Source organism: Myxocyprinus asiaticus, chromosome 33 (assembly GCF_019703515.2).
Source record: "Myxocyprinus asiaticus isolate MX2 ecotype Aquarium Trade chromosome 33, UBuf_Myxa_2, whole genome shotgun sequence".
In the NCBI taxonomy this organism is placed as follows: Eukaryota; Metazoa; Chordata; class Actinopteri; order Cypriniformes; family Catostomidae; genus Myxocyprinus; species Myxocyprinus asiaticus.
Window position 1 is genome coordinate 26580875 of NC_059376.1, and position 26301 is coordinate 26607175.

The 26301-nt window shown below is 41.7% G+C and overlaps 1 protein-coding gene and 1 pseudogene across 1 annotated transcript in view; both read left to right on the top strand.

Moving 5' to 3' along the window:
• The first annotated feature begins 2042 nt into the window (after positions 1–2042).
• On the top strand, positions 2043–7411 carry LOC127424058 (heat shock 70 kDa protein-like; annotated as a pseudogene).
• Positions 7412–7435: 24 nt separating this feature from the next.
• LOC127424202 (potassium voltage-gated channel subfamily C member 4-like) overlaps positions 7436–26301 on the top strand; it is an 89507-nt gene continuing 70641 nt past the window's right edge. Inside the window, exon 1 of the mRNA XM_051669181.1 lies at positions 7436–8041. Within this exon, the coding sequence (XP_051525141.1) occupies positions 7436–8041 (606 nt within the window). The remainder of the gene's footprint in view (positions 8042–26301) is intronic.

Here is a 26301-nt window from a genome sequence, read left to right on the forward strand (position 1 = left end):
AACGCGGTGCAGTTGGTACATGAAGTACGCGTCCTCCAGATCTGCTGATGCAAATCAGTCCTGAGGACGGATGTGCGAAAAGATCTGTTTCTGATTTAACATTTTGAATGGGCGCGTCACGAGCGCGCGATTCAAGCGTCTCAGAACTAGAATGGGCCGAAGCCCGCCTTCCTTCTAGAGAACGAGGAAATAACGGCTGTAAATCCCGCTGTGTGTTGCAGTCTGTGCATGCAACACCGCCATATCGTGTGGTCGGACCACAGATTGTGCTCAATCATTGTAAACACCAGCTCTGATACGCCCGTGAGGACTTGCCACGCGTTTGCGCAGTGGGACAGCAGGCTTATTAATTCATATGAAACAACCTTCGGTGCAGGTCTTGCGCTGAGGCGGCTGCCTTTGTTTGGGCCATGGCTTGCGTGGCTTTACCAGCGGCTCGGCAGCAAAATTTGGTGGCGCTGAGGCAGCTGGTGTGGGGTTTTTAGCCGGGCGCTGGACCGAGACAGAGCGGGAGCAAGCCGGTTGTGATGAAGTACTGCTCCATTTTGCGCTCAGCAATTCTATTCACAGAGCCTCTGAAAAGGCCGGCTGGAGACACCGGAGCATCAAATAGAGCAACTTTTCCCACATCACGCATTTCCTTGAGGGTCAGCCAGATGTGACGATCCAAAAACACCAGGTTGCCAATGGCCCGTGCAGTGACTTTCGTGGCTCGCAGCGCTAAGTCCGTAGCGGTGCGGAGCTCTTTGAACATCTCTGGATCGTAGCCTTGCTCGTCCATTTGTTTGAGGAGCTTAGCTTGGAAAACCTGGAGCAACATCATCGCGTGGAGTGCTGTACCAGTTTGACTCGAATTCATGTTCAGGAACACCTCGAATTCATCCTGCTCGACCTCGCGGCCCCATCGTGCCTCCTCGTGTGATCCCTCGGGTGTCACAGAAGAGGTGCCAGAGGCTGAATCGTCCCTCAGAACGAGGGCGATTCGTGAGCGAAGCGTCTTGAGACTCATACACTCACAGTGAGGGAAGTCTGTCTCCATGAGAGCTGACTCTGCGTGGGTGCGGCCCAGACACTGAATGCAGCTCATGCTGATCTGATGGCGGGATGTGCCTCTCACACAAGGAACACTTACAGAACGACATCTTTAAAAAGACGTGAACACGTAAGCGACTCTTTTTTATATATATATATATATATATATATATACACACACACACACACACACACACAATATAACAATATACAATTGCTTATAAGGATACACAACTCCTGCCGAGGCACTGCGGGGAATCAGGATGCTGAAGCGGCCCATTCACCAGTGAAGCATCAAGCGGCGAGGTGGAGTGATGTTCGCCGGAGCACTGCAGGGGAGCGGAGAGTCTTCTCATTGCCGTGAAGATCCCGCCCGCTGACTCGTGTAGTCGATGGCAAAGCAGTAGAGGGCTTCTAAATGAGAGATGAATCGCTGTCTTGAAGGAAGAAAATTCTGAGGAATGGTGTTTGCACGCCTGCTTTTATTGTGGACAGGTTCGTGCCTAAAAGGGTCAGGGCTCAAACACCATAGCCAATATTAGAATATTGGCGTTATTGAAGAGAGGTTTCAATTAGGTCGTGAGGAAGGACACTCCCCATATGCGTTAGCAGAACGCAATGTCAAGTGTACTGAGTCATAAGGGAAACTTACCTGTTAGCCACTCTTTCAAGTTTGAAATCACTTTATGATTATTCTGCATAGAAATTAACATGCTTTAAAGGTTCTGTAATGGTTAACAGATATGCAATGTAACTTTGCAAACATTGCATGACATTGATTCATTTGTTTGCTTTTGCATTATAGGCTACCATAACATTATTTAATCAGTTACTACTGCTTTAAGTTAAAACAAATTAATATATAATTTTATAATTTCCATTCATATCATTAAGTAGACATCAACTATGCTTCTAAATGTTTAATGTGTCTTATAATTTAGAGAGGAAAATCATAAGAAAAACTCATGACTGAATGTTTTTGTATTGCAGGTGATCCATAAATAATAAACATGATGTCTAAAGGTGTGTCCATTGGCACTGACCTGGGAACCACTTACTCCTGTGTTCCAGCATGGCAAGGTGGAAATCATTTTGTTTGATGATCCAGTGGTCCAGGCTGACATGAAACTGGCCCTTCAAGGTCATCAGCGAAGGCGGCAAACCGAAAGTTCAAGTTGAGTACAAAGAAGAGACAAAGAAATTTTACCCTGAAGAGATCTCATCCATGGCCCTAGTCAAAATGAGAGAGATTGCCAAAGCCTACCTAGGTCAGAGAGTTAACAATGCTGTCATCACAGTGGCAGAATATTTCAATGACTCACAGAGGCAGGCTACCAAAGACACTGGGGTAATTGCTGGTTTGAATGTGCTCCGAATTATCAATGAGCTCACCGTGGCTGCCATCGCCTATGGGCTGGAAAAGAGCAGGAGAGGAGATTGATTTCTATACTTCAATCACAAGGGCTCGCTATGAAGAGCTTAACTCTGAGCTCTTTAGAGGCATGCTGGATCCAGTCAAGAAGGCATTGAGAGATGATAAAATGGACAAGTCCCAAATCCATGATAATATTCTGGTTGGTGGCTCCACAAGGATCCCCAAGATCCAGAAGCTTTTGCAAGACTTCTTCAACGGCAGGAACTCAACAAGAGCATCAACCCAGACGAGGCAGTGGCATATGGAGCAGCAGTGAAAGCGACTATCCTGATGGGCAACGAATCCGAAAATGTTCAGGACGTGCTCCTTTGTCCCTTGGTATTGAGACCGCAGGTGGAGTCATGACTGCTCTTATCAAATGCAACACCACAATCCCCACCAAGCAGACACAGATCTTCTCCACATATTCTGATAACTAGCCAGCTATCCTGATCCAGGTGTTTGAAGGTGAGAGGGCCATTACCAAAGATAACAATATGCTTGGCAAGTTTGAGCTTAAGGGTATCCCCCCAGCACCATGAGGTGTACCCCAAATCGAGGTGACCTTTGACATTGATGCCAATGGCATAATAAATGTATCTGCCGTGGACAAGAGCACAGGAAAAGAGCCAAAATCACCATCACAAACAACAAAGAGATGGTTCAGGATGCACCTGAAAGAAAAGATTTGTGAAGATGAGAAGAAGAAGGCTATTGATAAGTGTAAGGAGGTTATCACTTGGTTGGAGAATAATCAGCTAGCACAAAAGGAAGAGTACGAGCAGGGGTGTAAAAGTACTCAGAAATTATCCTTAAGTGAAAGTATGGATACTGAGTGAAAATTTTACTCACTTAAAAGTCCAAGTATCTAGCCAAAAATATACTTGAGTAAAATTAAAAAAGTATTCACATATATTGTACTTAAATATTAAAAAAGTAAAAAGTTTTTTTTTTCCTAGCTAATCAAGAGAGGAGAGAGGATGTTGTTAAATTTGATTGGTTTGTAAGTCGCCTTTTTACTGTCTCCGACGACTGTCATATTTCTCCCCCAGTGGCATTCACAACCTGGTCAAAGAATCATGGTACAATAAATATATTTTGCAAAATGATTTTTTATGTGGCCTGTTGTAACACAGCAATTTCCTGGTGGAATGAACACTAGAGGCACTAAAACAATGACTTTTACCCCCTTTCACTCAAATCACGAGTAAAACGGCAAATTATCCGTTCATAAACACTTACTTTTCGCTCTGTTCTTCACATAATGCAATCTTGTGACATATAAACTTTACTAGCGCATGACTCATTTTAACGTTTGGATTACATAACCAACTACATTTACAAGCTTGTTTAAGTGTGATCTAATTGCGTGGTGGCTCAACTGATGGAGTGTTGCATATGCAGTACCGGGGTACGAGTCAACATATGAGCCAAAAGTGTCATAGAAGCACTACACAATGATGTGGTTGCTTCAGAAATTTTGTTTTTGATCACACATTTGCTTTTTATGACACTATCATTTAGGTTTAGGATTAAGGTTTAGGGTAGGAAGGTAGGTTTTGTTGATTTAAATCTTGATAGAACATTAACCTTAAAAACCACATCTGTTCAGAGAACATTTCACTCACTTTCAGCGCCACACAGTGGACATTTCACTTCGGAACTGCCCTGAGACATGTAATGAACCAGATCATTTTAGCAAAAGCATTGCCACTGTCATGCAATGTTCGCTGCATGGGAGAAGGCACTCACGAATTACGATGTCAGAGCATATAGAAAGATTAAAAAAATATATATATACAAAATAAGCTTTGGTGAAAGTTAGTAATGTTGTTGGTTTTGTGAACTGTTTTCTGAGGATCGCTACAAAACAATGCTGTTGAGCAGATGGTTGAATTAAATAAAATTCATAATTTACTCTAATTCCATTATTTTTATTAGCATTATTATCATCATAATATCTGGTTTTTATAGTTCAGAAAAGGTTAGTACCGCTATGTAATTGTATCACTCTAAAATCATGTTAAGACGAATATTGTTTATGTCTTGTGGCTATACATTTTTGGAAACAGTGAGTATTTTAACATCTACAGTTTGGCCCCTTTTACTTCCATTGTAAGTGCCTAGCTGTAACCCAATTTTTTTCTTCTTCTTTTTTTTTTAAAGAAAATGCCACAAATGGTGTCGATTGAGTTTAACTTGTATTGAACTCGGGATATTCCTTTAACCAGTCATTTTTGTCTTTAAAAAAAAAAAAAAAAAGGAAGAAGAAGAAGAAGACAAAATAGGGTTACATATAGATTATATGTTGTGTTTCAGAAATAAAAGATAAGTTTAAAGCTGCTCTCCCATGCTTTGTACACTAGGTGACGTTGTATGACAAACTGGACATCGTCCAACCCTAAACATTAAGCCTCTATAGTAGAAATTCAACATATTGGACCTAATACAGGTGCATCTCAATAAATTAGAATGTCGTGGAAAAGTTCATTTATTTCAGTAATTCAACTCAAATTGTGAAACTCGTGTATTAAATAAGTTCAGTGCACACAGACTTAAGTAGTTTAAGTCTTTGGTTCTTTTAATTGTGATGATTTTGGCTCACATTTAACAAAAACCCACCAATTCACTATCTCAAAAAATTTGAATACATCATAAGACCAATAAAAAAAAAAACATTTTTAGTGAATTGTTGGCCTTCTGGAAAGTATGTTCATTTACTGTATATGTACTCAATACTTGGTAGGGGCTCCTTTTGCTTTAATTACTGCCTCAATTCGGCGTGGCATGGAGGTGATCAGTTTGTGGCACTGCTGAGGTGGTATGGAAGCCCAGGTTTCTTTGACAGTGGCCTTCAGCTCATCTGCATTTTTTGGTCTCTTGTTTCTCATTTTCCTCTTGACAATACCCCATAGATTCTCTATGGGGTTCAGGTCTGGTGAGTTTGCTGGCCAGTCAAGCACACCAACACCATGGTCATTTAACCAACTTTTGGTGCTTTTGGCAGTGTGGGCAGGTGCCAAATCCTGCTGGAAAATGAAATCAGCATCTTTAAAAAGCTGGTCAGCAGAAGGAAGCATGAAGTGCTCCAAAATTTCTTGGTAAATGGGTGCAGTGACTTTTGGTTTTCATGGACCAACACCAGCAGATGACATTGCACCCCAAATCATCACAGACTGTGGAAACTTAACACTGGACTTCAAGCAACTTGGGCTATGAGCTTCTCCACCCTTCCTCCAGACTCTAGGACCTTGGTTTCCAAATGAAATACAAAACTTGCTCTCATCTGAAAAGAGGACTTTGGACCACTGGGCAACAGTCCAGTTCTTCTTCTCCTTAGCCCAGGTAAGACACCTCTGATGTTGTCTGTGGTTCAGGAGTGGCTTAACAAGAGGAATACGACAACTGTAGCCAAATTCCTTGACACGTCTGTGTGTGGTGGCTCTTGATGCCTTGACCCCAGCCTCAGTCCATTCCTTGTGAAGTAGTCCCAAATTCTTGAATCGATTTTGCTTGACAATCATAAGGCTGCGGTTCTCTCAGTTGGTTGTGCATCTTTTTCTTCCACACTTTTTCCTTCCACTCAACTTTCTGTTAACATGCTTGGATACAGCACTCTGTGAACAGCCAGCTTCTTTGGCAATGAATGTTTGTGGCTTACCCTCCTTGTGTCAATGGGTGTCAATGATTGTCTTCTGGACAACTGTCAGATCAGCAGTCTTCCCCATGATTGTGTAGCCTAGTGAACCAAACTGAGAGACCATTTTGAAGGCTCAGGAAACCTTTGCAGGTGTTTTGAGTTGATTAGCTGATTGGCATGTCACCATATTCTAATTTTTTGAGATAGTGAATTGGTGGGTTTTTGTTAAATGTGAGCCAAAATCATCACAATTAAAAGAACCAAAGACTTAAACTACTTCAGTCTGTGTGCATTGAATTTATTTAATACACGAGTTTCACAATTTGAGTTGAATTACTGAAATAAATGAACTTTTCCACGACATTCTAATTTATTGAGATGCACCTGTATATCTCAAATCCTTTAAGTCAAATTTGTGGGTTTTGGATTTTCAACTAAACCTGTATGTGGTTAAATTTATGTTTAATGTTTCAGTTAGCCTAATTTCTTTCTTTCTTTCCATCCTCAGTCATTTACAGCCTAAATGGACTTTCCCCAATTCTCCTTATCTAATTTGGGCGCATTAAATAAACTAAGAAACTGATTAAGCTTTCCCTACACTCTAACCAAATTAAGCCCATATTCACACGTAGCCTACTGCGCTGTAAAGGTTACAAAGACGCTGAAGCATAATCATTATCATCCTCCCATGAGTTGTGTTGCCTGACTCTGGCGAGGGAGGGTACTTACCAAGAAGCAACAGATTCCAACAAACTGATACCGTTTCATCGTTCGACAACACACGAATTAGACCACCGACTCAGGCCTAATACTGATGGATACTAACAAGGTCAATATCGCGGACGTTATTTCGACAAGGTTCCTGTTTTATTTTAACCTTACATGCTCATTGTTATTAAGGAGTAGTGCGCGCGCAGGTAAGAGCTACATGGAATTTACAAACTCAACGAAAGGGTAACTAGAGATGTTTTTTTTTTTTTTTTTTTTTTTTTTAAATTGCGGCTCACAAATATATTTTTTAAAAAATAAGAAATACGTAAACTTTCGCACTGACATGGGTCTTTGAGGCCGCGATACATTTTCGTGATACGAACCCATCAGGACATTTGCACATCTTTTCGTGCTGATCGAGTCAAAGTGCTTGCGAAATAAACGCCACGGAGGAAAGACGCAAGTTCCACCTACAGGTGGTTCCTCGTGTCTCCAAGGATGCCGCTCTGAGAAATATGTCGACAACAGAAACTCTATACACTCGTTTGACATTTTTGACAGATGACGGCTGGACTCGTGGAAGCGCAGGATCGGAAAGCCAAGAGAGTCACTAGCTTAAAGCCTCTCCATCCAAACCTATGATCAGCTCGGTGTGTGTTTCGTCGTATCGCGGGCGCAAGTCAGGCAACAAACCTCCTTCCAAATCATGTCTGAAGGAAGAGATGGCCAGAGGCAAATACTCGGACAAAATCATTATCAACGTCGGTGGCACGCGCCACGAAACCTACAGGAGCACTCTCATGACATTACCGGGCACACGACTCGCCTGGCTCGCCGACACGGACAATCCAGACGCAGACGCGGGAAAGACGTCCACCAACGAGTTCTTTTTTGACCGACATCCTGGCATATTCGCCTATGTTCTGAATTACTACAGGACTGGTAAGCTCCACTGTCCGGCTGATGTCTGCGGCCCTCTGTTTGAGGAGGAGTTGGCATTTTGGGGCATCGATGAGACGGACGTGGAGCCCTGTTGCTGGATGACCTATCGCCAGCATAGAGACGCAGAAGAGGCGCTTGATATATTCGAACCACCCGATCCGGAGGATGCTGAGGACGACCAGGACTTGCCCAGACGCTTCGGCATCGAGGACAGCCCTGACCGCTCCAGGGGATGCTGTGAAGTTTGGCAACCAAAGATATGGGCGCTCTTTGAAGATCCATATTCTTCCCGTGCCGCCCGGGTAAGACACTACTAAGACAATGTGCATACAACTGTAAATTAGAAAGTATTTATAAAATGATTGACACACAGACTTGTGCTTTGCAATTCTCTGTTACACACCTCTAAGTGATACATGCCAACATGTAATGAATGCAGTGTACTGATAAATTACACTGAAAAATTTGGAATGGGGTTTACTTAAAAAAAACAACAACCTTGGAAACAATTTACATGCACAAATTGATAGTACATTTTACAGACCATATTTTCAAGTAAAAGCTACACAATTCTTGGTGGCTTTAATTTGAAATTCTTAAGTAAAGTTTCTTTTGCAATACTCTGTTTCAAGTAAATTTTACCTGTTCTATGTTTGGATATTTTACTCAAGCAATGTAGCACTGAATTAAGCCATGCTTTTAACCTCTTAAATAAAATAAAATAAAATAAGACTTTTTGTTTGAAGGACACAGAACTGAAATGGCATGCTTTTAAACTTTAGACATAAAAAAGATTTATTTAAAGCTACACTATGTAACTTTTTTTTTTTTAATAATGATTTATATTTTAGAGCTGTCGGGACGGATTTTGCGGGAAATTGCATACATAGGTCATTCGCCCGTGCTGTCACTTCATATCCGTACACAGAGAAAATAAGCTCCGGCTACTGTAGCGCGCGCATGTGGGAGTAGCTGAAGCTGTGTGTGTAGTGAAATACTAATTATACTGTAATAGGTGCAGAACTTTTCACTTGCTAGCACACGTGTGTATTTTTCTCTATAATGGCAATCATTTATATAACTAAATCCTTTAGTCCTAGGCTTGCCAAAGACATGTGAGTCTTGACATGATGTTGACCACTGGCTGGTAACAATGACAATCTATAAATTAGTTACTACTGTGGTCTGTTTGCCTAGAATATCCTGCAGTTATAAAAACTTTACAACGTTTGACCTTATCAGACTAGCAATCATTATGTCTAATGTTAACGAACGTTGCCTAACCTTTGTAACATCATTTATTTCAAAACATCAAGGTTTCCAATAAGTCAAAACAACAGCATAAGATATGGCACTTACCTGCTCGGATGACATGTTTTTGGATATCCGTCTTTACCTTTCCTTTGTTATTTATTTGTCCATTCACTCTGATAAGATGTCCTGTATCCAGTGTACACCGGTGCCTCAAACCACATTCATCCATGCAGAGGATTTCAGAATTTCAGAATTGCAGAATTGCAGAATTTCCAAAAAAATGTTCTTCTGCAAGACACATGCAGTTTTATTTTTTAATCACTAGAGGGCCAAAAGTTACATAGTGTAGCTTTAAAAAATATATGTTTATCATAAAATTGTAAACATATACAATGTTATTTATTAATTATTGCAATAATTTCTTAAAATATAGGGGGCTATCTGTAAAATGAGACAATTTTTATGAAATTAGTCCACTGTATGTGTGAACAGGGAGTGTGAAAAATTTCAGATGGCAGCCAAAAAATCCTGCAAAGTATTAGAGGTTAAAAGTATACTAGCATTTCAATGCTTTTTTTTTTTTTTTTTTTTACAAACAAACAATCATAAATAATATTTACTTATAAGCTAGAGCGTTAAATTTTTACATGTTTGAATTGTGTACAAATGTAGAATTTACTTAATATTAAAATATATAAAGTTCACACTTTAACTTATTCAATGTAGTCAGTACTTCATCTTTTCTGCTATATTTACTTTGCCACAAATGATATGATCATGATTATGCATTATAATTATTAGAATGTGATGAAGGTCTGTGTAAAGGGGTTCAAAGGGAAAGGAGGAGGTGAGAACCGGCTTGAAGGTGCAACTCATAATTTAATAGTGAATTAAAGCAAAAGCCAAATAACAACCAAACATGCAGGACAGCTGCCTGAAGCTCTCACTCTCTCTAACTGTCGTCTCCGGTTGCCTTTATCCCTCGCTCGCCTCATCAGGGTGATTGGGGTCCGGGCGTGCGTCATTCCGGGCCCGGCCCCGCCCTCCTCCATGCTACACTCCTCCCTGAGTTGCCTCAGGCTGGGGAGCCCCTGGCATGACGTACCCACCCCCCCCCACCCCCACCCCCCCCCACCCCGCGCCCCACCTGCTGGCGGGTCATCCCCGCCTTATTCGACCTGGGAAGAGACAGGAGGTCCGAGTGTGCGTCATTCTGGCCTGGCCCCGCCCTCATCCGCTCTACAGTCTGTAAGCAAAATACAAAGTAATATGTACTGTAGCTTTTATTCCTCATTTAAATTAGTTTTGAGTAAATGTTTAAAGGGACAGTTCACCTTAAAATATAAATGTACTTACCTCATGTTGTTCCAAACACAAAAGGAGCTGTTAGGAAGAAGGTTAGGGTCTGGCAGTGTCAGTCATCTTTCACTTTCGTTGCATCTTTTTTTTTTTTCAATACAATGAAAGTGAATGGTACTGTAACTGAGGCTAACATTCTGCTTAAAATCTCCTTTTGTATTCTACAGAAGAAAGAAAGTCACACAGGTTTGGATGGAACTACATGAAGATGAATAAATGCTGATGGAATTTTAAGAATTTTTGGGTGAACTATCCCTTTAAATCCTCAAAGATCATCCTTATTCCATGGTTACCCGTGGAAACACAATCAGCACCAACTGTTTATTGAACTGCACCTGTCTTGCACTGTGGCAAACATGCACTCACCCAGATGTGTCACACGCTGATGTCAGACGTATGAAATCCTCTCTAGCTTTGATAGATGAATGTCACTCTCAGAAGCTGCTATGATTGCCTTAGAAATAATAATTTATGTTTAATTAAAACTCATATGTATCATATGCCCACTTATCAGACATGCTTGAAGCTGTGCAGTATTAAGATATTTCACATATAGTGCAATAGTGTGTATTGTCTCCTTTAAAAGAGAAAATGAATACATTAAAAAGAGCAGAGAGATAAGAGAGCAAGCTGTAGTGCTTTTAATATCTCTATATATGTCAGTTTCTAATCACTCAAGGCTTGATGGCTAGGATCGATTCTCAGATTTGACCATAATGCTATTAGAATAAAGTGTTTTATGAAGTATCTCCACTCACAGTCCTCAGCTAGTTTATTTGATTTATTTGAACCAGAGAATGTGTTCTGTCAGCCCCCTTTTTTGTATTAAACAGCCATGAAAAACATTATGTACCATAAAACTCTCGATAACAGTAAGTGCACTCTTACATACAGTATAGGGCCTGTTTTTAAAAATCTCTCTTTATGGTTGTAGTATTTATGTTTTGTTTGTTTTTCTTAATTCTCTAGTAAGTATTTTGTTATCACCCTCATTTGTGTGTGTGCATTTTATAGCTAATGCTTTCAAATCTGTGCCAGCGAGTCTATTGAGGCACATTTCAAAGTTGGATTCAGTTGTATGAAATTACATCACAACAACCAGACATAGAGCACCCTTGGTGGAGCATACAGTCTGTGCTGTAATGAGCTGTTTAAATCGGTAATGTAAAAGCTTTTTATTGTAGTGCTAAATCTTGGTTACACTATTGAACACTGGGCCTTATGGCTTCTTTATTTGACTGAGAAATTGATTTCTTCCCCCAGAGAAATCTGAAGTAAATGAATTGCTTTAGTTACTTGGTTCAGAGGTTACGTTTTATTTAGTTACTTGGTTCTGAGATTATGTTTTAAAAACAATGCTGTCATTATACAAGGTGTCCCTTTTTTGTCCCTCTCGCTCTCTCTGGAATCTCTTTCTGCCATTCTTCAGGCTACAAAACAGACATCAGGTTTTGTTGAAATACAGTGTATCCATCACAGCTGAGCTGCTTTAGTTGTTAATATCTGCACACAGCTGAGGTATTGCCTTGAGGTCAATCATGCCACCTTAAAGCTAGCTGTTTGTCTTTCCCTTGTTCAATTAGATAATATGCAGCAAGCAGGCCCAACAGACTAGACTGGGGTCAAGCCCCTAAGATAACAAGTGATCAGAGGGAGAGGGGGAACAGAACAATCTAAAAACACTCTCACAGCAAACAAAACACCATTATATCCCCATCATTCAGAAATTACAAGAAGACAATGGTTTGATTTCTGGGACTGCATTACTCTCTTCGGCTCTCTCAATTATCTCTGCCTTTTAACTCCTGAGAGCATTATGGACCGCAGGGCTCATGTTACCTTACTGACAGCTACTAAGGACAGCTAACATAGTTAGAAAGGAGGAGAATCCATCTAGAGCTTTTATTAATCCCAGGATCCAAATGGTATAGAGAAACGGCTGAGAGAGTGAAACAAAGAGCGGGACAGTATCTGTTTTTCATAATCGAAGAAGCTCTGAATGACAGAAAAAAAAACATTCTGTTGTATAACAAACTGCATTTCTTTACAAAGCCAACATTTTAATAATATTTTTTATTGAGTTTACAGAGAGATTGGGATTTAGGTCACTGGCTGGGCTAGTGAACAGATTTTGTACATTTCTAGCATGTCAGAGCACAAGCTTTTATTATGAGACTGCATGTTAATTGCATTTAGATAGAGCGGAACATTTTCACTCAATGATCATGCGCTACACGGACGTTGTGCACACTCTCTGTGTTTACATCAGCGTCTCCCGCAGAACGCGTTTATATAAGCGCCCTCACGAGAATGTAGACGGGAAAATACCACGACTGGACATGTGGCGGCAGAGTTTGTTAGACACATAACATGTCTTCGTTAACTGAATGTTTTGTTCTACTCTGAACCTGTGTTGAGACCGGACCAGACTTTGATTATCACTCAGCTTTGTTGTGTATGCTGTACCTCGGTAACATATTGGGTAACCATATTTAAGGGAGAAACGGATAGTTAGAATGTCACGTGACATACATGGAACTCATGCAGTTGTATTAGATATACTAGTTAGGGAGCACGTGCCACTCTTTTTGTATTTTTATTTGGTTAGTAAGTGTAGTTTATTTATTTTCTTGCACGTTGAAGATGTTTTGTTTTTGTTTATTTCTTTGTAAGCAGTGTAGCACAAGAACGCTCATTAGTTAGAATTGTTTTGTTTTATTTTTATTGTTTGGCACCTCTTTGTTTCCGTTTTTCTCCTTCCTGTGTAAATAGCAATACTGAGCACTGTAAATATTCTTATCTATGTAATCACTTTTCTTGTTGTAGTTTTTATAATTAAAGCTGTTGGTGGTGTTCGGAATAGTGGCATTTGAGTGGTTTCTTACCTGCCATACAGTATTAGGTTTCATTCAAAAGGAATTAAAATAATCACTTTATCTCAAATAAGGTTGCAGTGGTATACCGGTTTCACGGTATGAAAATGTACAGTTTGGCCACCCAAGTGATAGCCTATTTAGGATTGCCGAGGCAGATTTAATGATAATCTCGCAATCAGCTAAAGGCTTCTCATCTGCACTTTCGCATGAGTGTAATGGAACCAGCTCGCGATCATGATCTGCTCTTCTCTCTGTGGAGTGCAGACTTCAAAACTGATGTGACCAATTTCAATTCTAGTGAGACTTTTCTAGTTTAAAGCATTACGGAGAAAGTCAAGTCGAACCTCTCAAACAATAGGCAGCCCTGACATGCGAAACAGCACTGAGGAGGAAAAGAGCAACACTGTGTTATGCGCAAATGTTTTTTTCATTATACATCATCACCTTTACAAAGAATTTTCATGATTTTACATGAGTAAAAGTAACTGTTATATTTTGATAAAATGTTATAGTTTCATATGAAATAATCTAAAGGTAGAATCTATTAGACCTCATTTTATATCAACAGTGGCAGTTTCTAGATGTGTTTCAGCTAGTACTTATTTTTTCATAAATACTATAATTTATTATTATTATTATTACTATTATTTAAGACTAGCTATGCTGACCTAACCATGGTAATGAGGAGCCATTCCTCCTGTGTAATATGTATGTTCTGTATGAATTATGTTTGAAATTAGGAAACAAATGGGATAATAATGGGCTCATATAGGTAAATATGCTCTTCAATTTTTAAAAGGGGGGAGAGAAAACTTCTAGTCGCTTTTGTTGTTGATGTCAACAACAAAAATAATGTCACTTGATGCATGTGTTTGTACTTGAAAACCATGAACAAAACTATGCAACATAAAAGGAAATGCGACCCATGATACATTAAATACATGTTACGTTTTTACTATGGTGGGTTGCCACTTGATTTCCAATGTAAAATCTGGGTCCTGAAGCAAAACCAGTTGAGAACCACTGAGTTAAAGGTACAGACAGGAGCAGTCTGGCTGCGCTGTCAAGCACCTACAGATCTACTTTTAAATTTGTCAGTGTGCTGAGATCTACCAGTCCAAACAGAAAGCCACAGTCACTACTCATAGCATATCTACATATTTAATTTGCACAAAACAAACAGAAAAGTAGGCCTAATCCATATATAATAAAACATAGCCTAGTTCTAGTTAGAAAAGTGACAATAAAGTTATTTCTCTACCTTAGTGGGACCTCTGGCACTGGGAGGATGCAGCTAGTTTCTCATGGTCAGGGCAGTAGGAGCTGGTCGCAAGCCTTAAGCAGGCCATGAGGTGGTCATCAGTCATTGTAGATCTGTACTTTGACTTGATGATTTTCATGTGAGATAAAGCACACTCACACAAATAGGATGATCCGAAAAGTGCTGTCAAGTTGAAAGCACATCTTCTGAGGTTGTGATACTTTTGTTCAGGCAGTAAGTTCCAGAACTCTCCATTCATGCAAGGTGTTGCCCTGGATTTGATCTCAATGTCATTTTGCAGTGTGAGAATCTCATTCTCAACAGCAGAGCTATCCAAGTGGAACATTGATACGATTTTGGAGGCAATACAATCCACATCAATACTTGGGCCAAATGGAAACACAGATAGCTGGCAACAGGCTCGATGGATGAAAAGTCTATAAAGCGCCTCTCAAATTCGAACAAGATGCTCTGAACTTGCTCCTTATAACGTGCACACGTCTTTGCCCTGTCTCTGAAGTTCTACCTGCATGTGAGGAAAGTTCTGCAGGTCATTGTGTTGCAGCCGACATGACAGCAGTTGTAGCTTGCTTTTAAATGTGTTCACTGAACTGATCATGTTGATTACATGTTTATCTTTACCCTGCAGCTCTAAATTAAAATCAGTCAGGAACGCTAAATCCATTAGCCACTGGTAGTCCTCTAGCTGGGCATATTCTGCATGTTTTGAAAGCTTCAGAAAATCTTTGATTTCAGGCAGCTACTCTGAGAATGTCGCTAAAAATGTACCTCTACTCAGCCATCTAATATCCGTGTGCAGCAACAGGTCTGTGTGTTCTGCACCTGTCTCCTCCAAATGAGCACGGAATAACCTTCTCTGAGTCACTTTTCTAACTAGAACTAGGCTATGTTTTATTATATATGGATTAGGCCTACTTTTCTGTTTGTTTTGTGCAAACATCCATGACATCAGTCGACTCATCGAATTGAAGAGAAAAACATTCACACCGTTCAATATCCTTCCACAACTGCTCCACGACATCCTCTGCCATTCCCTTGCATCGCCGTGTAACGGTGCCACGGGATAATTGCATGTCCTTAATGGCAGCTATGATATCACTTTTATTCTTAAAGTCACCAAATAGTGCATCTGCAGCCTTGACAAACGCTTCTTTCACAACTTCACCGTCCTTGAAAGACTTCTTGTATTTTGCAAGAATGTGACTGATGCGATAAGATGCAATAGTTGTAGCCTTACCCTTGGTGTTTGGCCTGGTAAAAATGGACTGCTGTGCTGCCCCTTCAATTCCCTGACTTTTCGGGTGCGTAGAGCTGATTTAGCCAGGAAATCTGCATCGTAGCTTTTGTGCACAGTGTTGAAATGCCGCTCCAAATTGCCCTTCTTCGATAAGGCCACGCTTGCATTGCAAATAAGACAGATGGACTTAGAATTTGAATAAACAAAAAAATAATCCTCCTTCCAGTCTGAATGAATATAATATGTTTTCGGTTTTTTGGCTTCTGCCATAGTTGCGTTTTACTTTGCTGAAGTCGCAGCTCTCTCAACCTCTCCACTGTAAAAGCGAGTCCCTACTAATAACGTAACGTGCCTAGCTAAAACCATAGCAACAAACCATACCCAGCTTGCACAGCTAAAACCCTGGCGGAATTTGGATAAGCATACTAGCATACTACTCTTGCTATTTCTGCCATATTTATATGAAATAGTATGAGTAGTATGTTAGTATGCGATTTCGAATTTAGCTCCTGATTTCATCGCTGTCATTTTTAATGGTTAATGTTTTAAGTACTTGAGGTCTGAGACATGTGGGAACGGTGAAGAGAGAGAGAGAGGTTAAACCAGAATGCAGTTCACTCTCACGATCGACTGGGAAGCAGTCTGCGATCGACTGGTCGATTGCGATCGACTGGTTGGTCACCCTTGATCTACAGTATACTGTATGTTAATTATTAATAATCATAGGACATTACTTTAAAAGCTCACACAGCTGATGTTATTTTTCATTTAGTAGTTCATTTAACATGCTATGCTAACGTGTAAACTAACATGCTTTAGTTATATAACATTTTATAGTTACATACAATTTTTTTATCATGTTTATAATTCAGTTTATTATTATAATTCTGGTAGCTTTCTTATTTATTCTATTTATTTTATTTATTTTCAAAAGGGAGACTTTTTTTTACACATACTTCCATTAAAAAAAAATGGTTTCAAGTTTCAATTATAATAAAGCGTTTGTTCAACCAAAAAAATAAATGGTGGAGCCCTTCTGTTTTCACTCCTTTAAAGGTCATTGTAACTGATAATAATAATTGTGTAATACTGTATACCATGATACCGTGAAACCATGATATTTTCTGAGACGGTTATCGTACCGTGAAAATCTCATACCGTTGCAACTCTAATCTCAAAGTGTTACTAACCCACTCCCCGGGTTGTAACATTTTATGGGGGCACATCTGGGATATTACTGTATTTTTGGGGAGACAATGATTTTTTTTTCTTTGGAGTAAATTTTTGCTGATGGCAGGGGTGTTGTTGGATAGTTGCAGCTAATTGCAAGACTAGGGGTAGGTATGTTGTTTGTCGTTTATTCTCTGGTAGTGGTCATAGTGTTAAGCATGTTCAGCTTACAGGCTTTCATTCATTGTCCGACATTTGAGCAATTTGATAAATGTCGAAAGGATGATTTGTTACAGATTGTGGAACATTTTAACATTCAGGTGTTCAAGCAGTCATTGAAGAGACAAGTAAAGAGTGTTTTGAAGGAAAGACTAATGACTTTGCAAGTTTTAGTTCTGCCGGAGGCAGATATGGAAGAGGTTGATTACTCTGGTGCTGACGCTCAGCCACAAGGCTTTGGGGAACACAGAGAAGTGTTGGAAGTGACGGGGAGTCTGAATCTAAGGCTGCTTTACCTAATTTTGATCCTCTTTCTCCAGTATCTTCCGTGTCTATAGACGAGGCTCGACTGAAGGTCCGTTGGCACGTGTAGATATGGAAGCACAGGAAAGATAATTGGCACATCAGGCTGCGTATGATTTGAAAATTGCAGTTCAGACAGTACTGTGCAAAAGGCATGTAAGATGTTTCACAAAAGCATTTGTCTTAAGATGGTTATTTATATCTTCAGCTTTAGTGTGTCAATAGGAAATATAAATGTTAAACAACCAAACATTACTTTTGAAAATAGAAAAGATTAGAATAGAACAACACAAAGCCCCCCCCCCCACTGAACATCGAGTCAGTCTGAGATTACATAAAGAGACAGAAGCAATTGAGACAGCCTAAACAGATAGAAAAACTGTGGCGAATTGTCCAAGAAGCTTGGAACATCCTGTCTGCCAACAACCAAGAAAAACTGTGTCCAGGTGTACCTAGGAGAATTGGTGCTGTTTTAAAGGCAAAGGTGTTCACACCGAATATTGATTTAGCTTTTTTACATTTTCTGGACTTTGTATGATATTAAGTTATGAATTAAAACTATTTATGTTATTATTTTTGAAGACATCCTCACTATGCAAAATTTTTCACAAGTGCCTAAAAATTTTGCACAGTACTGCAAGTTAGAAATAGAGGCTGATAAACAAGTGAAACTGCAACAGATTGAGTTGGAGGCTAAGGAATCAACGGCCAGTTCAATTGCGCTGTTGAGACATCCAGTCGCCTCTACTAACGATTCACTAGTTGATGATTCATCTCTTACCTTTGATGTAAGCCGACATATTGCTTTTGTTCCGTCTTTTAGAGAAATGGAGGTTGATACGTACTTTAGTGCTTTTGAGCGTATTGCTACCTCACTTTGCTTAGAAGATGGTTTGGACTATGACAAAGTCAAAGCAGCTATCTTCAGAGCTTATGAGTTGGTACCAGAGGCATACCGGCAGCATTTCCGAAACTACAAAAAGGTTTGTAGTCAAACTTTTGTTGAGTTCCTCGCAAAAAGGGATCCTTTTCAACAAATTGTGTTCTGCATACAAAGTTCAGGATTTTGCTACTCTAGGTGAGTTATTTCTGCTGGAGGAGTTTAAAACTTGTTTACCTGAGAGAATGGTGGTTTACTTGATTGAGCAACTTGAGCAAAGTGGTACTTGAGCAAAAGGTAACTACACTGTCACAAGCAGCTGTGTTAGCTGAGGAGTTTGTGCTTACACATAAGAGTTGTCCTCACAGTCTCAGTTGTCTCGACCAAAACCTAAAGCAGCACAGACAAAAGAGGTAAGAGAGTGTTTTTACAGCCATAAACCTGGCCACATCATTGCTGAATGTTTTGTACTGAAGCGTAAATCCCAACAGCAACAGTCAATGAAAGGTGTTGGGTTTTGTGAAAGCTGTTAGTTGAGAACTCTCGGATCGAAGTCCTGATGACAGTTACAAGCCATTCTTTTTTTTTTTCTCCCCAATTTGGAATGCCCAATGCCAATGCGCTCTAAGTCCTCGTAGTGGGGTAGTGACTCGCCTCAATCCGGGTGGCGGAGGACGAATCTCAGTTGCCTCCATGTCTGAGACCGGCAACCCGTGCATCTTAACATGTGGCTTGTTGAGCATGTTACCATGGAGACGTAGCGCGTGTGGAGGCCCACGCTATTCTCTGCAGCATCCACACACAACTCACCACGCACCCCACCGAGAGCGAGAACCACACATTATAGCGTCCATGAGGAGGTTACCCCATGTGACTCTACCCTCCCTAGCAACCGGGCCAATTTGGTTGCTTTGGAGACCTGGCTGGAGTCACTCAGCACCCCCTGGATTCGAACTCATGACTCCAGGGGTGGTAGTCAGCGTCAGTACTTGCTGAGCTACACAGGCCCCCTACAAGCCATTCTTTTCTGTTTAACAATTTTTTATTGATTCACATTTTGAACCCAGAAAAACAAAACATATACACAGAATCAACAATTAAACCCCACTATCACCCCTCCCCCTCCCAATCCCCAACCCCACCCCTGCCCTGGCCCCCAATAACATCCCAGTGGTCATACATGATTATAGATACACAAAAAATAAAATTAAAAATAAAATAAAATTAAATAATAATCACACATCCAGCAATGTCAGATATCCGCCCCATTTCTCCACAAACAAATTCAATTTCCCTAGTCTTCTAAATGACCCTTCTTCAAAGGCCACCACCCTCCCCATCTCTGAGCACCACTCCTGAAATGAAAGCGCTCTAGCCGACCTCCAACCCCTTAAAAGTATCTGTCTGGCGATCATGACACTGGTTGGGACCCAACTCTTTATGTGTCTATTCTCAACATCAAAATACAGAGTCTGGGGCAAAATGAAACCTGAGTGCCCAATACATCACACACAAAACTCTGAACCTTCAACCAAAACTCCTGGATCTTAACACCCCCCCCAAAAGACATGGGTTATGTCTCCATCCTCTGATTGGCATTGCCAGCAGGTGGGTGTGTCTTTAAGGCTAAGCCTATACAATCTAGAGGTGGTCCAATAGAATCAATGTAAAATCTTGAATTGCATAAGGCAAACCCTTGCGTCTCTAGATGCAGACTTGATGTTTTTTAGAATCCTAGCCCACTCTCCCTCTTCCAATACCAAGTTGAAATCTTTTTCCCATAATCTCTTTAGAGAAGTTGAAGCTCTGTCCCCCAGACCCTGAATTAGCTGGGAGTAATACACTGATGCCTCATGACCTTTTCCAAAAGCAGTAATCACCACTCCCAGAGTATCTGCCATTTTAGGGGGGTGTATGCTACTCCCAAAAATAGTACAGAGCAGGTAGCACAGCTGTAAATATCTAAAGAACTGAGATATGGGAATCCCAATATGTTGAACCAAATTTTCAAAGAATCTCAACACTCCGCTCTCATATAGGTCACCCAAGTGTAGTAACCACCCTCACAATCCACTCTGACCAGCAGAAAGGGACTTATTAATACATAATTTGGGGTTCAGCCATAAGCTCAAGGCAACATTTAAATAAGTGTCCGAATTAAACACTCTGGACACTTTTGTCCATACCGAGTGTAAATGTGAGATAACGGGTGTAATTTAACTTCTCCGGTTAGTTTGTTAGAAAGGCTTTGCAGTGGCAAAATAGGGGCAAGAACTTCCTGTTCAATACAAAACCAGGGAGGGGCGCTCTCAGGTGGAAGCGACCAATGAGCCAAATGTCTGAGACCGAATGCATAATAATAAAACTAAATCTTGGTTAGGCCTAGCCCACCATTGTCAATCGGCCTATGCAGCTTGCTAAAATGTAATCTGGGACGTTTCCCATTCCAAATGAAGGACTTCGCTATGCTATCAAATTGCTTGAAATAAGAGAGGGGGACATCTATAGGGAGAGACTGTAGCAGGTAGTTGAATTTTGGAATACAATTCATTTTAATAACATTAACCTTCCCAATCGATAAATGTAATGAAGCCCACCTGCCCACATCGCTCAGAAACCTTTTTATTAAAGTGTCAAAATGCTGGGAATAAAATACCCAAATACTTAATGCCCTGTTTGGGCCACTGAAAGGCACCAGGCTGAAAAGCCATTATCAAGCAGTACGCTGTCAGGTCCAAAGCTTTGGATTTAGACCAATTAACTCTGTATCCCGAGAACTTAGAAAAGGAATTAATATTTCTGTGGAGGCAAGGCATAGATCTAGAAGGGCCAGAGATGAATAATAAAATATCATCTGCATAAAGCAGAAGCTTATGTGCCACACCTCTATAAAATCATCCTCCTTTCTTATCGCAGCTGCTAATGGTTCCAGGGCAAGACAGAATAATAATGGGGAAAGAGGGAAACCCTGCCAGGTGCCCCTATCTAGAGTAAAATAATCTGAAATTAATCCATTTGTTTGTACCGCCGCTACCGGGTGTCTATAAAGTAACTTGATCCATCCAATAAAAGTATTCCTGAACCTGTATATTTCCAAAATCTTAAAAAGATAATCCCATTCTACCATATCAAACGCCTTTTTGTCGTCAAGTGAGATGGCCACGACCGGAGTCTGATCATTCGCCACTGACCATATAATATTGATGAAATGCCTAATGTTTTCAGAAGAGCTGCAGCCCCGAATAAACCCCACCTGATCTGTACGTACTGTATAAGAGTTGTCATAACTTTACTTAATCGGTTAGCCAGAATTTTTGACAACATTTTTCGTCTAGCTGGATCAGGGAAATTGGACGGTAACTCTTACACTCACTTGGATCTTTGTCCTTTTTAAGAATCAGACTGATCCGGGCTTGTGTCATGGTTGGCAGAAGCTTTCCATTCTTTAAAGATCTCATATAAACTTCTAACAAAAGTGGAGCCAGTTCTGTAGCATAAGATCTAAAAAATTCAGCGGCAAAACCATCTGGCCCCGGAGTTTTGCCTGTTGGCAAGGCCTCAATTACCTCGCCAAGCTCCTCCAAGGTTATCTCAGAATCAAGATAATTTTTTTGCTCATTCGTCAATTTAGGAAGTTCTAATGGTTCCACTAATTTCGAATGTATTCATCAGTAGACGAATATGTGGAACTATAGAGATCAAGATAGAATTCTTTAAAAGCATTATTAATACCAGTGGCCGAGGTAAATATTTCACCACCAGCATATTGGTGAATAGTAGAAAAAGACTCTCTCTGCTTTATATATCTAGCCAAAAGCTTTCCTGCTTTGTCCCCTGACTCAAAATATGACTGTCTTGCCCTGAATAGCCAAAACTCCACCTTCCGCTACAAAATATTATTATATCTGTATTTCAATTGGGTCAATTCTCTGAGGCCATCAGACGACATTCGGTACTTCAGCTCTGCCTCAGCACTTTTAATATTCCCTTTCAACTCTTTTTTGGTGAATGAGGTACACTGTATGATCCGACCCCTAAGAACCGCCTCCCAAGCCATGCCCACAGAGGATACTGAGGTCCAGTTGGTCTCCATATAGACATTGATTTCAGCCTTTAGCATTTGTTAGAATTCAGGATTTTGCAAAAGGAATAAATTAAAGCGCCAACGATATGATTTATTTTTCTCTGTATGTGGCAACACCTCTTAACTCACCAGGGCGTGATCTGAGACTAAAATGTTTCCAATTGAACAATCAACAACAGATGAAATGAGGGACTTAGATATAAAAAAAGCTATACTAGAATAAATCTTATGGACTGATGAAAAAAAATTATAGTCCCTACCAGATTGGTTCAAAAGTCTCCAAATATCTGTAAGACCAAGATTTATACACATCCTGTGAAGCGTCACTGTTGCTCTAAGGGGCTTACACACTTTTGCTTCACTATAATCATGGAGTCCATCAAAAGATTAAAGTCTCCTCCCAATATTATATCATGAGGGGTGCCAGAAGCTTGCAACATCCCATCAAGATCTATAAAAAATAGGTTTGAATTAATCTGTTTGAGACAATTGATTTGTAGATGCTTACTTATCAATGTAATGACTCCCCTGCTCTTATTTGAGCCAGTATTAAAGAAAACATGTCCACCCCATATCTTCACAACTTTTTCATCTTCCTGCGGAGAAAGATGCATTTCTTGAAGAAACATTATATCATATTTCTTATGTTTAAGAAAATAAATAACCTTCCTTCTTTTTATTGGGTGCCCCAACCCATTCACATTCCACATGGAGAGAGACAATCCAATCATATTAATATTTGACATTTTGACATATTAGAAAAAATAGATTGTGTGTCAAAAACAAATTTGTAAAGACCACATTCCAACATTGGAGCAACAAACAAACCCTGAACTTCCCTCAGAAAAAAAAAAAAACAGAAAAAGAAAAACTTGCACATTAACCCAGCGCACAACAGCACCAACTGGCATCCATCCCTCTAAACTCAAACAATCCATGTATGTCTATGAGAGCCCCCACGACAACTTTGCCTTTGGACTGCTCAAGTCCGGTGTTTCTATGCAAATTCTGTGAGACAGAATTACACAACAGAAAATAATCTATAAAACATACTCCAGCCAATATGAGGCATAAGCACCAAGAGCGTGTAGATTCATCCACATAACTGTCCCTAAGGTGTGTTCCTCCACATAACAAACTCCAGCCGCTAGCGGAACCAGCACAAAAAAAAAAAAAAAAAAAAAGAAAAAAAAAAGGGGCCGTTCAGTTTCCTCAGGCAGTCAAACGAATGTTCAGTGAGCCGGCCCATTCAGCTGTTACATGAGTGTAACAAATGCCCTAATCACTCTACTGATTTGCAAGACATATTCCACAAAACAAACTCCATCCAATAGGAGACATAAGCACAAAGAACGTGCAGATTCATCCACATACTTTCCTGAAGGAGTGTTATTCCAAAAAAAAACTCCAGCCACATGGCAGAACCAGCACAAAAAGAAACAAAAAAGGCGCCCAGTATCCTCGGACAGTCAAGTGAATGTTCAGTGAATTAGGCCCACTCGGCTATTACCTGAGAGCAACAAATGCCCTAATCACTCCAATGTTTGCAAGAAATATTCCACAAAACAAACTCCATCCAGTAGGAGGCATAAGCACAAAGAATGTGCAGATTCATCCACAAACTGTCCTGAAGGAGTGTTATTCCACAAAACAAACTCCAGCTGCTAGGTGGAGCCAGCAAAAAAAGAAGCAAAGAAGGCGCCCAGTTCCCTATCTGTCACTCACTCGACGTTGTGTCGATGTAGTGACACTAGGGGTCACTCTTGGGAGCCCGAGACACCTCTGGTCTTTGATAAAAGGCCAATGAAAATTGGCGAATGGTATTTGCATGCCACTCCCCCGGACATACGGGTATAAAAGGAGCTGGTATGCAACCACTCATTCAGATTTTCTCTTCGGAGCCGAACATTCATGCTCATTGAGCTGAATTCTACTGTTCATTCACCTCTGCTGGATCTGACGGCGCATTTCAGCGGCTTCTCCCTCCTCTGCACTGGTGGACTGCAGAGAATGCCCCTGGGCGCTTCGGCAGAAAACAAAGAGAGTATATTTTCTGAAAGAGCTTTTTCCTCTAAAAGAGTATATTTCTCTAAAAGACACGAAACGTCTTTTTAAAGTCGCGTCTTTTTAAAGATGCGGTCATTATCTCTCAACTTCAGATGGTCATGATCGCTGTCTTTCATGTCTGGGCACAACCCACATGGAGGCAGTGTTTGTGGATGGTTCATGTTCTCATTGCGAGAACATGACCATGGCAATGTTGCGGTCATGGCTTGCTTTCGTAAGAAAGAGCTAGCACTGGGGGCGATTTGGGGACCCCAATGGGATTGCCTCCGCCGGGTATCCCCCCGTGGACCTCCCATTCCCCAGCACCCTCATCTGCCCCAGTTGGGCTTCCGGATGTGTCCGCCAGCTAGTCTCACGGCGAGTCTGGCTTCTTGTTCAGAGCCTGCGAAGATGATGAGCTCTCGAGTGCAGCATCGGAGAGCGGGCTTGTCCAGTTGGATGCAGAAGCCTCAGCTGGGCTCCCACCTCGGGGATGATTGCCCAGTTACAGGCTGATGCCGAGATGACGGACATGCTTTCCCGGGCGGCTGCGAGCGTCGGGTTAGAGTGGAACCCTCCAATCTCCCCTGAACCCTCGCGGCTTGATGATTGGTTCCTGGGCTCGCGGCACCGCTCAAAGCAGCCACGCCCCGCTCCAGTGCCTTTCTTCCCGGAAGTGCATGAGGAGCTGACGAAATCGTGGGAGGCACCTTTTACTGCCCGGCCCCGATTCCGCAGTTCCCCCGCTCTCACTACCCTCGATGGCGGGGTGGCCAGGGGCTATACGACGATTCCCCCGGTGGATAAGGCGCTCGCGGTGCACCTATGCCCGCAGAGCGCCGCCACCTGGTGCGGATGCCCTAAGCTCCCATCCAAGCCCTGTAGGCTCACGTTGTTCCCGACGGCTAAAGCCTACAGCACTGCTGGACAAGCCGCCTCTGCCCTGAATGCCATGGCTCTCCTGCAGGTCCACCAAGCCAAGGCATTGAAAGAACTGCACGAGGGTAGTTCCGCCCCAGATTTGATGCAGGAACTGCGCTCGGTGAACGACCTTGCTCTCCGAGCGACAAAGGTCACGGCGCGGTCTCTCGGGCGGATGATGGCCACATTAGTGGTCCAGGAGCGCCACCTTTGGCTCAACCTGGTCGAGATGGGTGAGGCCGACAAGACACGGTTTCTTGCTGCCCCCATTTCTCAGGCTGGCCTATTCGGCGACACCGTTGAGGACTTTGCCCAGCAGTTCTTGGCAGTGAAGCAGCAGACGGAGGCTATCTGGCATATCCTGCCCCAGCACGGCTCTAGATCCCGCACCCCGTCTGCTCGTCACCAAGGGCGTCCCCCTGTGGTGACTACACCAGCTCCGCCGCAGCCCGCCCCTTCGGCCCGGCCCCGCCGTGGAGCCCACCGCAGGAAGCAGACGCCACCCGTCTCACAGTCAGCGCCTAAGAACCCACGGAGGTCATTAAAGCGACCCAAGGACGAAGGAACCCACTCATCTGGAGCTGGTAAGAAGACCACTCCATCCCCCGGTGGAGGGCCGGGTGGAAAATCTTTTGTTGCCATTTTGTTTGATTTTGCCACATGCCCAAGTGGCTGCGGTACCCAACAGTTCAGTACAAAAGTGGTTTCCTTCCTCCCCGATGTGGTCCCGCAGCGAAGCCCCACCTGCCGGTACGTCCGACGACGTTGTCCCCTTGGTCCCCCTTGCGTGGAACTTGGATGCATGGCTTGCGCTTTCCAATCCGTCGCGATGGCTGATCCGGACCGTCGGACTTGGCTACGCGATTCAGTTCGTCAGGCACCCGCCCAGGTTCAGACGTATTCACTTCACCTTGGTCAAGAATGAAAACGC